Genomic DNA, 14,231 nt, shown 5'->3' with positions numbered 1-14,231 from the left:
GATTAGTTCATTTGAGCTCCTCCTGTACGTTTAATCATACAACAGTTAAATTAACAATGTATCTAATTTAGGGTCAGTCTCACCCAGTGTGGTACACAATAAAGATAGATAGATCAGGGGTCCCCAACTCCGGTCCTGGAGAGCCCCAGTGGCTGCAGGTTTTCATTCTAACCCTTTTCTTAATTAGTGACCTGTTTTTGCTGCTAATTAACTTAACATTTGAATTCATTTTAATTGGCTTGTTTTTTAAGATTTGTTCCCCTGAATTTCTTCATCATTCCTCTGAATTGCTTTATTTCTTTCCTTAAATGGCACCCAAACAGAAATGAAATGAAAAATGAGTGAGCCAACAGAACACCAACTAAGTCAGGGCCTCAAACTCCAACCAATTTCACTCCAACCAGTTGCTTAATTAGGCACAGAGTCTTGTTGTTAATTAAACTCGTTCTTTAATTCTGTGGCTTGTTGCTGTTCTCGTGGTGCGTTAGCAGACATTTCTGAAATTGTTGATTTTCTCTTTTCTAAGAGCACCGGTAAAATGTTTTGTGGACCTGAGCAGATCAGCATTTCTAAGACCTTCATCATTCTTTATTTTCAGATATTGTATGGTAGACATGATTTGATGGTCCTATTTTCGCTCATTTTGTACCTCGTTATTGTTTGACTGCTAATTAAGGAAAAAGAAACAATTGAGGGATCTTAGTCTTAAATAAAAGTAATTCAAAAGAAGTTAATTAGGAGCAGAAACAGGTCACTAATTAAGAAAAGGGTTAGAATGAAAACCTGCAACCACTGGGGCCCTCCAGGACCGGAGTTGAGGACCCCTGAGATAGATAGTGTGGTAAGCAGCCCGGACACAGACAGGTAGCTATCGTTATAATCACCCAGCACTCGCTTTATTTACAAACTAGCCAACCCGCGGCGTAGCATACGCCGTATAATTATGTATTGATGGGTGAACACCTCCTGAAAGACACAGTTGTCCAAATGGGGTTGGTTTTGAGGATACGACTGTTAGTGAATGTAAAGATGTAACACTGGAGAGGGCAACATACAATACAGCGTTTTACACGCCGCATACAGCGATTCACATCCGCAACAAACTGTTTTACACGCCGCATACATCGATTCACATCCGCAACAAATATGATTCTTCTTAGATGGTGCTGTCGCGTCGACCCACGCTCTCGAAGCATACACACTGCCTGGTAATGTGCCCGCTCGCAAGAGCAACCAACAGAGACCTGCCCACCAACTGTAAGACTATGGGACACCCCTCGCAAACTGTTCTACACGCCGCATACAGTGATTCACATCTGTGACAAACAAACTGCATACAGCGATTCACAGCCATGACATGATTTTTCCTAGATGGTCCTGTCGCGTCCACCCTCGCACTCGAAGCATACACACTGCCTGCTCATGTGTCCGCTCGCAAGAGAAACTCATGGAGAGCCGCCCACCAGCTGCCTGTGTGTGTGCCTCTGTCTGTCTCTGGCGCTGCCTGTGTGTGTGCCTCTGTCTGTCTCTCGCGCTGCCTCTGTGTGAACCGGTCAGGCACAGAGAAGGTCAGCTGCTGACAGAGCGTCTCGGCTGTTGCAGGGCCTTCATTGGTGAAGCAGGTGAGACGGTAATGAAACAGAGGCACAGGGCTTATTGGTCTTTAAAGACTGCTTCCTTCATTGTGTTTTAACCTCAGTTTTAAAGGATTGTTTTAATGATCCCATGGGAGACCCCTCGCAAACCGTTTTACACGCTGCATATACTGTAGCGATTCACTTCCGGAGAAACATGCCTCTATGAACAGTCAACGTGGCTCAGAGCTCCATGTGGACTCCACGACAGACGAACATAAATGACGACGTTTTTCCTGTGTTGTCGTGTCCGAGTTGGTGGGCGTGGTTCTGCGAGTTGTCGTCGTATCCAATGGTCTTAGACATGGTGGGCGTGGCTCCTTCCTGCGTGCGCCATGGGCGTCTTACTTGTCGGCGGCTTAGTGAATCCACGCCCCTTCCGGCGTGCTTTCCATGGGTGTCTTGCCTTAGTGAATTATATATATAGATACTCTATTTACAAGGTGAACACAACTCCAGAACTCCCCCAAAGTCCAGGCCTTTCTAAATGCCTTCTTCACCACCTCCACTTCTCTCCACCAAGCTCTGTCCTTCTTCTCTCCCGACTCCAGCCAACGAATGGAGGGAGGCGGCTCCTTTTATCCCTACCCGGGCGTGCTCAAGGTGCTTCCCGACAATCTTCCACCGGCACTCCCCAGTGTGGCAGAAGTACCAGCTGCACACCCTGGGTGTCCCTGGTCTTTTTCCCCCCAGCATTTCCAGGTGTTGCGAAAGTAAGGGGCCATGGCTCCTCAGGCATTGGAGCGCCCCCTGGCAGTGACCACAGGCCCCTATAGGGTTGAGCTTCCAAGCTCCGTTCCCGTGGTTCCCAAAGTCACCAGGGCGGTCGCTCCCTCGTGGTCTGGAGGAGACACAAGCCCTCTTTTGGTCCTCCATGGCACCACAGCTGGGTACCACCCCCAGCCACTCGCCACAATAGATAGATAGATCTTTATTGTCATTGTCACTTTTACAAAGGAACAACGAAATTGAAGATGCAGTCGACTCAGTGTGAGGCATAAGAGTTAAAAAGACAAGAAGAGAGAAAATAATAACAAACTGAATAGTAATAAAAGTACTTTACAAAATATACAAATTGCACTAGTTGACTTAAGGTCTATATTGCACATTGGGAGAATGATATCAGGTCAGGTCAGGTTGGGGAAGCCTGCACTGGTAGAGCGCGTTGCCACATCCACTACATGACGAAACAGCTTGGGGTCCCAGTTGGTAACCCCTCAGGCAGACATGCGGTCCTGTCCCACCCTCCAGAAATGAGCATCTGTCTGCCGCAGCCAGGTGTTACATTGCCTGGTCCAGCCACTCAAGTCCTCACCAATGAGGGTCCTGCGAGCCTGATCACCCTCAGGTAATCTCACCACATGGCTATAATGCCGTAACGGACGCTCCCTCATAATGCAGGTCATGTGCCTCATTGCAACATAAAGTCAAACCTACGGTACCCAAGGATTCTCCGAAGAGACGTCTTTAGTGCTTCGTACTGCCAGTTCCCAACGATACTGGCATGTGGAGTGGGGTTTTATGCCATTTCGAGGTTGCTGATTACGACTATGATCATATTTCTGATTATGCGATTTTTCCCTGGTGGTCCCATCCCTCTAATAGCCACACCCAGAAGATGACAAATGACAGATTGTCAAACATAAGTATGTCGGGTATCATTTCAGACTATTTTTCTGATCCTTTACTAGGGGTCTTAGGCCTCTATGGACCTCAGAGGGTGACGAATGACAAGTTTCTGTTGCAATTGTGAAAAGGGCTCCTCAGGCATTGGGGCGCCCCCTGGCGGTGACCACGGGCCCTATAGGGTTGAGCTTCCAAGCTCCGTTCCCGTGGTTCCCAAAGTCACCAGGGTGGTCGCCCCCTCGTGGTCTGGAGGAGACGCAAGCTTTAAACATTTAACGTGACACACCCATTTTAAAATTACAAATACGTGACACAGTTATTCTTGCTCGTCGTGTACTTGCGCCTCGTGAAGTCACATTTGTTGTGAACGTCCCAAATCGGGGTGGCCTAAGCCTTTTTTTTTGCTTTTCGATGGCTATTTAAGGCTTTGTTTTACATCTATTTCTCGCACATTTTCAATTACTAATCCGTGCAACGTATAATATAGAGGTTATTCAACGGAAAAATTTATCAAGAATAAATCAGTTTTTGAACTTGATAGACAAACTGCATCTTTGTAGAAAATGTGAAGAAAGTCCAACTTTGAATGAATAAAATCAAGTAACCCCCCTCCCCCCTGCCCCCCACTGAATCCACTCCTATCACCTCTGAAGTTGCCAAAATAAAACAAGGCGAGGAAGTGACTAATAAGTAAGCATTTATCCACATTTGTTTTAAGAAGAATTGAGAACGACGACAGAGATCTAACAGCGCGAGATGCCTTATTGTGACAAGCCGTCACTAACTCCCAGGCGTCTTCAAAGGGCTCCGTTTTTCGCCGTCATTAGTATGCAAGTCTGCTGTGACTTCAAACGCTCAATCACGCGTCTGGAAGAAGAGACCCCGTGCAACAGACAAACGTTTTGGCTTTCCGAATTCAAACTCGAAGCTCAAAAGTTTTCTTTTTTTATTTATTTTCTCTCCTCCTGCTGAACCTCCATTATTTACTGACACATCAAGCAAGGTGAGTTTACAGCAGAGAAATTAAATTTTTATGGCGGAAGACAGATTATATCAAAGGGCGAATTCTCCAGTGATCAAAACATTAGATCATTTATTAATTAATTTCTTTTTTTGGACTGATCATTGTTCAGTGGGCCAAGTTCAACTCACACAAGACCACTTGTCGGCAACAAAAAAAAAATAAAATTAAAGAGGTTCTGTCTGTTGTCTTAAAACGCACAGCTCAGGTGTATCTGCCTTCTTTAGCCATTTTTAGATGTTGGGAAGTTGGATCACGTCAGGTCGGGGACTGCTCTGCAGTTTCACTCTGTCCTGGTGGGCTGACAAGGCCATTAGAAGTCCTGCCAAGAAGCCCACTGGCCGGGGATGCTACCCTGTTGTTTCTGGGAGATGCTAGGTTACCTGTTACTGGAACATCTCTAGGGTACGGTACCTTCAGAAAGTCTTCAGACTCCTTCAGATATCTGATGGGACAAGACAGACGGGTCAAACTTGTCAGTTCACAAAGCATTCAGACCTCTTCAGATACCTAAGGGGACTTAACAGATGGGTCAAACCTGTAGATTCAGAAAGTCTTCAGACAACTTCAGGTATCTGAGGAGACATGAGGGAAGGTCAGGCTTGTAGGTTCAAAAAGTATTTAGACCCCTTCTAATGTTTGAGGGGACAGGAAAGATGGTCAAGCCTTTGGATTCAGAAAGTCTTCAGACCCCTTCAGATATATGAGGGGACTTAACAGATGTGTCAAACCAGTGGATTAAAAAAGTCTTCAGACAACTTCAGATATCTGAGGAGACATGAGAGATGGTTAGACGTGTAGGTTCAAAAAGTACTCAGACCCCTTCTAATATCTGAGGGAACATAAGAGCTTGTCAAGCCTGTGGATTCAGAAAGTCTTCAGACCCCTTCAGATATCTCAGGGGGCATGACAGAGGGGTCAAACTTGTCAGTTCACAAAGCATTCAGACCTCTTCAGATATCTGAGGTGACTTAACAGATGGGTCAAACCTGTAGATTCAGAAGTCTTTAGACAACTTCAGGTATCTGAGGAGACATGAGGGAAGGTCAGACGTATAGGTTCAAAAAGTATTTAGACCCCTTCTAATATCTGAGGGGACATGAGAGATGGTCAGGCCTGTGGATTCAGAAAGTCTTCAGACCCCTTCAGATATATGAGGGGACTTAACAGATGGGTCAAACCTGTGGATTAAAAAAGTATTCAGAACCCCTTCAGATATTTGAGAGGACATAAGAGGGTCAAATCTGTAGATTCATAAAAGTATTTGTGACCCCCTTGTAATATTTGTGGGGGCATGACAGAGGGGTCAAACTTGTGGATTCAGAAAGTATTCAAATCTGTACAGCTATTTAACGGGGACGTGAAAGATGGTCAAATCTGTAGATTCAGAAAGTCTTCAGACCCCTTCATATATTTGAGGGGACTTCACAAACAGGAAAAACCTGTGGATTAAGAAGGTTTTCAGACCCATTTAGATATCTGAGGGGGCATGAGACACAATCAAACTTGCAGATTCAGAAAGTCTGAGGGAACATGACAGGCGGGTCAAACTTGTCGGTTCCGGGTCAAACTTGTCGGTTCAGAACGTATTCAAACCCCTACAGATATTTCACAGCGACATGAGAGATGGTCAAACCTTTAGATTCAGAAAGTCTTCAGACCTCTTCAGATATCTGAGGAGACATGAGAGATGGTCAGACCTGTAGATTTGGAAAGTCCTCAGACCCCTTCAGATATTTGAGAGGACATAACAGGGCCAAACCTGTAGATTCATAAAAGTAATTATGACCCACTTCTAATATTTGTGGGCATATGACAGAGGGGTCAAACTTGTCAGTTCAGAAAGTATTTAGACCCCTTCTAATATCTGAGGGAACATGTGAGATGGTCAGACCTGTAGTTCTGGAAACTTCTCAGACCCCTTCAGATACTTGAGAGGACATGAGAGACAGTCAAGCCTGTGGATTCAGATAGTATTTAGACCCCTTCAGATATCCAAAAGGAAATGACAGACGGTCTAACTTTTAAGTCCAGAAAGTATTCAGAACCCTACAGATATTTCACGGCGACATGATTAACGGTCAAACCTGTAGATTCAGAAAGTCTTCAGACGCCTTCAGATATTTGAGGGGACATTACAAAGGGGTCAAACCTGAAAGTATTCAGATCACCTCATACTGTCAAACACGTGGATTCAACAACAACAACTTATTTTTTGTATCGCCCCAAATCACACAATCACCTCACTCTTCGTCTTCACTTTTTGCTGTTGGTCTGCTCTAGCAAATTTACAGTAATACTTTTTCCGTTACTCAATGATTGATTTAACTGGATATTCAGCAACTTGGAGATTTTCTCATCTCCAAACCCTGGCTTGTGCTTTTCCTGGATTTGCTTGGAGTGTTCCTTTGTCTTCATTGTATTGGTTATCCCTCCATACTGACTCCCCACAAGTTGCCCATTCCACATTCAGGTGCTGGGGATCTCCAGTAAATGAATTATGGAACTTCTAAACCAGTTGGCTCCATCAGTGATGATTTAGGTATGTAACATTAAAGGGGATGAATACTTATATTGTGTTAAATATCTGTGATTAAAGTAAAGCACCCTGTAGAGATCACTTGTCCCTTTGACATTAAAGAGTTTTTTTCTGTTGATCAGTGGCAAAAAAAGACAAATTCAATGCACTCGGTTTCAATGTTATAAAATCATAAAATATGGAATATTCTTTATAGATAGATAGATAGATAGATAGATAGATAGATAGATAGATAGATAGATAGATGTTAAAGGCACTATATAAATGGTAGATGTAAACGGCAATATATAAATGATAGATCGATAGATAGATAGAAAGAAATGAAAGTCACAATATAATAGAAAGATAGATATGAAAGGCACTATATAATAGATAGATAGTGTAACAAAGTTGCTATATAGGCGCCTGACCCAACACAGAAGGACACGGAGGCACGTATAAAATGCACAAAGATTTTATTTTTCTTCACCCGTGGGCGCACGTCTTCCCCGTGACCCACAGGCAATACACAGTCCCAAATACCACACACTAAACCACAACACACTTTTCTTCCTCTACCACCACTCCTCCTCAAGCTTCATCTCCTTCCTCCCAGCTCTGGCTCCTCGAGTGGTGGTGGCTGGGCCCTTTTATAGCCCACCCGGAAGCATTCCAGGTGATTGACCACCTGGTCCTGGTGGGGCTGAAGACTTGTCCAGCCGGGCTGTTGGAAGCAGACAGCCCCCCCTAGCGGCCACCCCGGACCCAAACCAAGCTGTGGAGGACTCCATCTCCCATGGAGCCCTGCGGGTGGTTGGGGAATCACCGTTGGCCAGTGAGGCTGCCACCAAGCATCCCGGGGGAGGTATTGGACTGTCCATGGTGGCTCCCCCAGAACATAAGCAGCAGGAGCGTCCCTGCCGGGCATGGGAACTGGCTGTCCATCACAATAGTTAGATAGATGTGAAAGGCACTATATAATAGATAGATAGATAGATAGATAGATAGATAGATAGATAGATAGATAGATAGATAGATAGATAGATGTGAAAGGCACCATAAAACAGATTGCTAGGTAGTTAGATGCATATTTTTAAGAATGTGTCGGAATTTCTTCTCCTTGTTTTTTCGTTCTCCTCTAATCATTTTTTACAATTGCGGTGTGTTCAGTAAGTCAAATGGGTGCCTCTGCCTTTTTGAATCCTTTCCTGGTTATGGTTTATTACTCCACCATGTTCTGTCATTTGTAGTGATAAGCGGACCCTCTAACACTTTCCCTCACCGTGTGATTTTCTGTGTCTTTTGCAGCACTGGCCGAGTGCCGAGACGCTGGCGGCGGCTCACCTTTTCCTCCGTGACCTTATCTGCTACAGTACTTCATCCTTATTCACGCCGTGATATTTTCTCAACTGTCTCGACTTGGCTTTATTTATTTATTCACCCCCGGCTTGCCCTTGTCACATCTACTGTCACAGACTGCCTGGCTTTTATTCCTTTTGTTTTACACTTTTATTTTTGGCACAAGTAATGCAAGTTCTGATTAGCTCTAATGAATTGATTAAATGTGAATGGCACTATATACATAATAATAAAAAAAGGCTTAATTTGTGCAGTCTTCTCCAGGACTGGAGTCAGAGGCTGACATGTGAGGGAGTCTGGTTACCATTTCCTGAATAGTCTGATGCAATGAGTGTCTGCTTGTGTGGAGGGCTCACTAAAGCAAAAGTGAGGAAAATCTTTTATATCTTATATCATTTGAGATTTGGAAGGGAGTGGGGGGTTCAGGGAATGGAGGGGGTCAATAAATGAAATGTAATGAATAATAAGAACAAAAGGGACCTTTGACGCCTTGAACTAAATGATTGGTAAAACTGCAATTCTAATGAGAGCCTTGGGTGGTACCTTAATACCCAATGGAGGCGCATTATCAGGCTACTGATCCATGGTGTGGCCTTGGCAGTCGGATCAAAAAGAGACGGCCGGGATCTGCTGCCAAGTACAAAAGATGTTAAAAATACATGGAAAGGAAACAATTAGGGGAAACCGTAGAAGCTGGAGGATCATGTGCTTTTGTATTAAGCATCAGGGATTGGAAATCCTTTCCCAGGTCTCAAGGTTTCCTTTTCCTTACTAGAGCTGCGAAAAATGCAATAAAATATCAAATGAGGGCTTTTATTTAATGCTGGTCTTGTTAGAAAGGTGGACTACCTGAAATGTGGCGATAGAGAGGAGTGCATATACGTCTATAAAATAGTCTACCGTCTCTGTGTACTGTATAGCGCCTTTTCTATCTATCTATCTATCTATCTATCTATCTATCTATCTATCTATCTATCTATCTATCTATCTATCTATCTATCTATCTATCTATCTATCTACACTGCAAAAAATGCATATGCAAAAACTAGACAAAAAAAACTTTAAATGAGAGTTGTTTGCCTTTTATTTAGCAAAATAATCTGCCAATGGGGTAAGCAAAAATTACTTGACAAGATTTCTTAAAGCAAATAATTGTAAATACAAGTCTTTTAACAAGTCAATAATTCTTATAATAAGGAAAACAAGATTTAATATCATGGTATAAATACTTTTCACTTGCTTAGATTTCATTTTTTGAAGTGTATCTATCTATCTATCTATCATATAGTGCCTTTCATATCTATCTACTATATAGTGCCTTTCATTTTTATCTGTATACTTTATATTTTCCCTTTCATATCTCTATGCTTATTATTATTATTATTATTTATTATTATAGTTTGAAGCAGCCCCTCCTTATCATATAGCGCCTTACATATCTATCTTATTCAGTTCTTTTATATCTATTTTATAGCACCTTTCATTTATATCTGTCTATTATTGTTATTTACTATGTATAAGATATTTTCTAGGTGTTCATTTCCTCTCACTTTTCTTTACCTGTCCTCTTTTGATTGTGTTAACCCTTGAGATTTGTGTCATTGTAAAATATTAATACGCGTGCCCTAACTCTTTCTCCTTTCCCTTTTCTTTCTTTGCAGCAACTAAACCACCCCAACATCATTAAATACTTGGACTCCTTCATTGAAGACAATGAACTGAACATCGTTCTTGAATTAGCGGACGCCGGCGATCTCTCCCAGATGATAAAGGTACGTGTGATCAGAGAGCTGAAGTCCACTCTCTTTGACTTAGGGGCTCATATTAACACCCATCCCAGGCCCGTGTTGGCCCCCCCTCACCATTTTTACATCTGTTTCTGGTGTTTTTCTTATCCTTTTGTGTGTTTCTTTGTTAATGTGGCCTACAGTCGGTGCAGTTAAAAGCTCATCGATTTTTCCGATCAATCAGCAATGTATCAGATATGTTTGTCATATTTTTTTAAAAATGCACACTCTACTTGTCCGGTGTCTTATAAACGATCAAAGCCCCCTCTCCTCCTACCAGCACAGTTCTGTCGTGTCTTCTTGATCCTCCCTCTTTCATATAACAGGAGGCAGGATGAAGCGCCGTCTTTACTGTTTAAGTCATGTCACCTTTCTGTTTTTGCTTTCTGCAGTTATGGCACCAGTGTTTCACTCTGTGGGCAGTTTGGTGGCACAGTGTTTAAAGTTGGCACCAAAAAGCAGCAGCAGCCACACCACCAAAACCTCATACTTTCCACAAGACGCCATGAAGGACGCGCTCATCAGCTCTTTTCCATATCCTTGTAACACACTCGGCTCCTTCACAAAGTCTTCACTTTTCTCACATTTTGTTTTGTTGCAGCCTTGTGCTAAAATCATTTCGATTCTTTTTTGCCATCATGAAGTCACACTCAATAATTCAGAATGGCAAAGCATAAAGAGGACCTCAGATAGTTTTGTAAATTTCAAAGAAATGAATTGCATTATCAGGTTAACATCAGTATTCTGACCCTTTGGCTTTGACACTTTGTGTTATCGTCATATTTCCCTTTACCTGTTTTCTTCAGGGATGTGTTTACTCGTCAAGTTCATTACCGAGTTTAAGATTAACACACACATCCTTATATAGATATAATTTGATACTATCCGTATGTATGGTGTTCACGTCAATACCTCGACTCAATACAAGTTAGAACCGTGCAATGGGACTCTGCCTCTGTAGTTTGAACATCACGTGGCAAACGCGGACGCAGTATTGCATGATTGGCTAAGAATGTTCGAATGCCTCTGGATGGCCGAGTATAGTAAGTCGGTGTTGGTTCAAGCAGATAACAGCAAGTTCGGTTGGTTTTAGGAGCGTTGGTTTGGTGGGGCGTACTTTCCAGGACTAACATCGTCGACTGACTTAAACCCTTCGAAAGCTCCGGCACCGTAATTAATTTTGAACGTATCACCATTTGCTTGGTACGTCAAAATCTGTTTTTGGGCATTTCGGTTTTGGCATCCGTCCTTCTAACATCTATTGCAAACTGAGTAATGACGGCTGGGTATTAACAACGGTCATTGTTGAAATTTTAGCCGATCTCAAATCTAAAATGACCACGCCAACATAATTATTACTCCGACTCTGATTAGAGTCGTAAAATACGGTTTGTTTTGAAAATTTGTTTGCTGGAAAAAATCAAATGAGGTGCACCGAAGAGCTAAGTTCACGTCTTGCAGCCCCGTTTAAACAGGAAGCTCTTCATTACATAGGCCGAAAAGGTCAATTTTAAGTACAAATCAGTGCCATGAAAACAAAATCATTTCAAGGACTTAAAAAAACAAATAATTCTTTGCAGAGAAAGTATGGATTTCACAAACGTAGAATTTGTAGCCCAATTCGATCGGGCTCCCAGTCGCTAGTACATAGATATACACACACACACACACAGACCCTAAGCACAGTAGCACCCTATGCCTAGCACTTTAAACCCTACCAGTACCGTATGAATAACACGGACGCAGTCCGTTTTCCCGCGTACTCCAAGAGACGTACTTATCACAACGGGCGATATCTCACACCAGTGCTTCACAAACTCGGCCCTGGGGACCCACTGTGGCCACAGGTTTTTGTTCCAACCAGACTCACAATCAGTGACAACCAGGGCCGAACTGGGAAGCTTTTTCAGGCCGGGAATCCCAGATCTAACCCTGGCCAGGCCAACAATATTCATCAGTTTTCAGACTCAAAAAAACCAACAGACACCATTTTGTCTTGGAATTTTTAATAAATGAGGAGACAGCAGATTCAGCTTTTTACACATTCATTTCACCCTTAAATATTAGTCTGTTTCTTTTGGGGGGCGATAACTCCCTAGTTGGAACAAGTTCTTTTGTAATTGCGTGTTTTAAGTAACTGAAAACTATATAGATATGATATTAAAAGACGATAACCCTCCCATAGAGATACGGCGGTAAAAATCACATAAGAGAAAATAACTTAGCTTTCTTTACTGACGATATACGTGACATTACAGACGAAGGAAGCCATAGCATGACCATTACCCAAGTGGGAACTCGGTGTATACAGTCTGCCATTTTTCGTCGCTGCACTGGAAGGCTTTTCAGGATGGATGACGTTATCACCCATCAATCCGTCGGCTTCGAGGTATTTGGCTGCTGTCCAAGTCTTTTATACTGTCTTCTCCACGTGCAGGCCCTTTCTTAGGTTCCACAGAAGGGAAGAAGAGGATTCAATTTCATCTCTAACATACAGAAATAGTACAATGCCCATTTTCGTAGTTGTCCCCTTCTCTCTTCAGATGCTTGCCTAGCAGTTCTAAACAGGGCTGTGGAGTCGGAGTCGGAGTCGAGGAGTCGGAGTCGGAGACAATTTTGGGTACCTGGAGTCGGAGTCAGAGTCGGCAAAAAGTTAACCGACTCCGACTCCTACTAAATTTAAATGGGAATTAAAAAAGTAAGTTGAAATGTCCCAATTCACAAACAGTCATAATGAACTACTTCTCTGCTGTAAGAATAAAGCCCAATGCATGCAGTGCATAAGGTTACCACAAAACGAACATGTCAAGTAACCAGGAAGCATGCTTTTCATTGACTGTATGTGTCACTATATGGGATGTAATGCACAGGTAAGGTGCGGCACCGCTTTCCATTGTGTCGTGTTCCACTGTTACAGGGAACTGTGAACCTAGCCTAAAGCCCCCCATACATTTACAGATGCACTGCCGATTTTTCGGCCGTTCAACGAGTCATCACGCGTCAAACGCCTGAAAAATCATCTGGGGTGTTCTCAGCTCCGTCGGCTCCCCTTCGCTATGCGCTAGTGAAGGGGGCCGAAGGAGCCAGAACACAGATCTCCTACCTGTCTCCAGCAGAGGCTCGTTCTGCTGATCAGCTGGCCGGTGAGTGACACAATGCACTAAACTTCCGGCTGGCTGACAGAGGAGACAGCCACCGCAGCAGACAGAGGCATCACGTTACTTTGGATGGGGGCGGTGGTCGAGATTTTCGGCAAGCTGGATCTGCCCGTCCATGTGGACACCCGTAATCTGCGGCCGCCAATCAATTGTGTTTGTCTTTAATCTGGCATTATAGTAGAGTGTTGGCTTCCTAGCCAGTAGTTCTGTGGTGAAATGACATGTATGTTGCCTTCCTTTCCTTCAATGGATGTAGAAAATACATTAGCATAGTATATACATACAGAGGAGTCGGAGTCGGAAGATTTAGAAACTGAGGAGTCAGGTCGGAGCATTTATCTACCGACTCCACAGCCCAGGTTCTAAATGCTGAGAGCCCCTGTGTGCTAACTTTGGCCTGGCCTGTACATGTGAGTGGGTTTTTGTACAGAGCACAGTGACATTAAACTTATATTCTTATTACAAACATTACACTTACTGTATATTCTTATTACATAGTCTCAAGGCAAGTGTGGAACAACACGTCATAAATAAATAAGAACAATAGAAGACTCTAGACAAGAACAGGCCATTCAGCCCAACAAAGCTCGCCAGTCCTATCCACTTATTTCTTCTAAAATAACATCAAGTCGGGTTTTTAAAGTCCCTAACGTCTTACTGTCCACCACACTACATGGTCGCCTATTCCAAGTGTCTATCGTTCTTTTGAGTAAAGAAAAACTTCCTAATGTTGGTGCGAAATTAACCCTTAATAAGTTTCCAACTGTGTCCCCGTGTTCTTGATGAACTCATTTTAAAATAACAGTCTCGATCCACTGGACTAATTGCCTTCATAATTTGAAACACTTCTATCAGGTCACCTCTTCATCTTCTTTTACTTAAACTGTAAAGGCTCAGCTCTTTTAATCTTTCCTCATAATGTAACTCCTGTTGCCCTCTAATCAGCCTGGTCGCTCTTCTCTGGACCTTTTCTAGTGCTGTTATGTCCTCTTTGTAGCCTGGAGACCAAAACTGCACACAGGACTCCAGATGAGGCCTCACCAGCGTGTTACAAAGACTTGACCAGAACCTTCTGTGACTTGTACTGGGCACCTCAAGGCGCTATATAACCTGACATTATGTTTGCCT

The 14,231-nt window shown here is 43.2% G+C and overlaps 1 protein-coding gene across 2 annotated transcripts in view; it reads left to right on the top strand.

Moving 5' to 3' along the window:
• The window catches only part of LOC120535112 (serine/threonine-protein kinase Nek6-like), a 416,838-nt gene that overhangs the window by 235,944 nt on the left and 166,663 nt on the right, over nucleotides 1–14,231 (top strand). For both annotated transcript variants that reach the window (XM_039762699.1, XM_039762700.1), the window contains exon 5: nucleotides 9,820–9,930. In XM_039762699.1, coding sequence (XP_039618633.1) covers nucleotides 9,820–9,930 — 111 coding nt within the window. The remainder of the gene's footprint in view (nucleotides 1–9,819; nucleotides 9,931–14,231) is intronic.

The sequence above is a fragment of the Polypterus senegalus genome, chromosome 9, assembly GCF_016835505.1.
Source record: "Polypterus senegalus isolate Bchr_013 chromosome 9, ASM1683550v1, whole genome shotgun sequence".
In the NCBI taxonomy this organism is placed as follows: domain Eukaryota; kingdom Metazoa; phylum Chordata; class Cladistia; order Polypteriformes; family Polypteridae; genus Polypterus; species Polypterus senegalus.
Note: the sequence above shows the minus strand (reverse complement) of the source record. Positions and strands in the feature narration are given on the sequence as shown.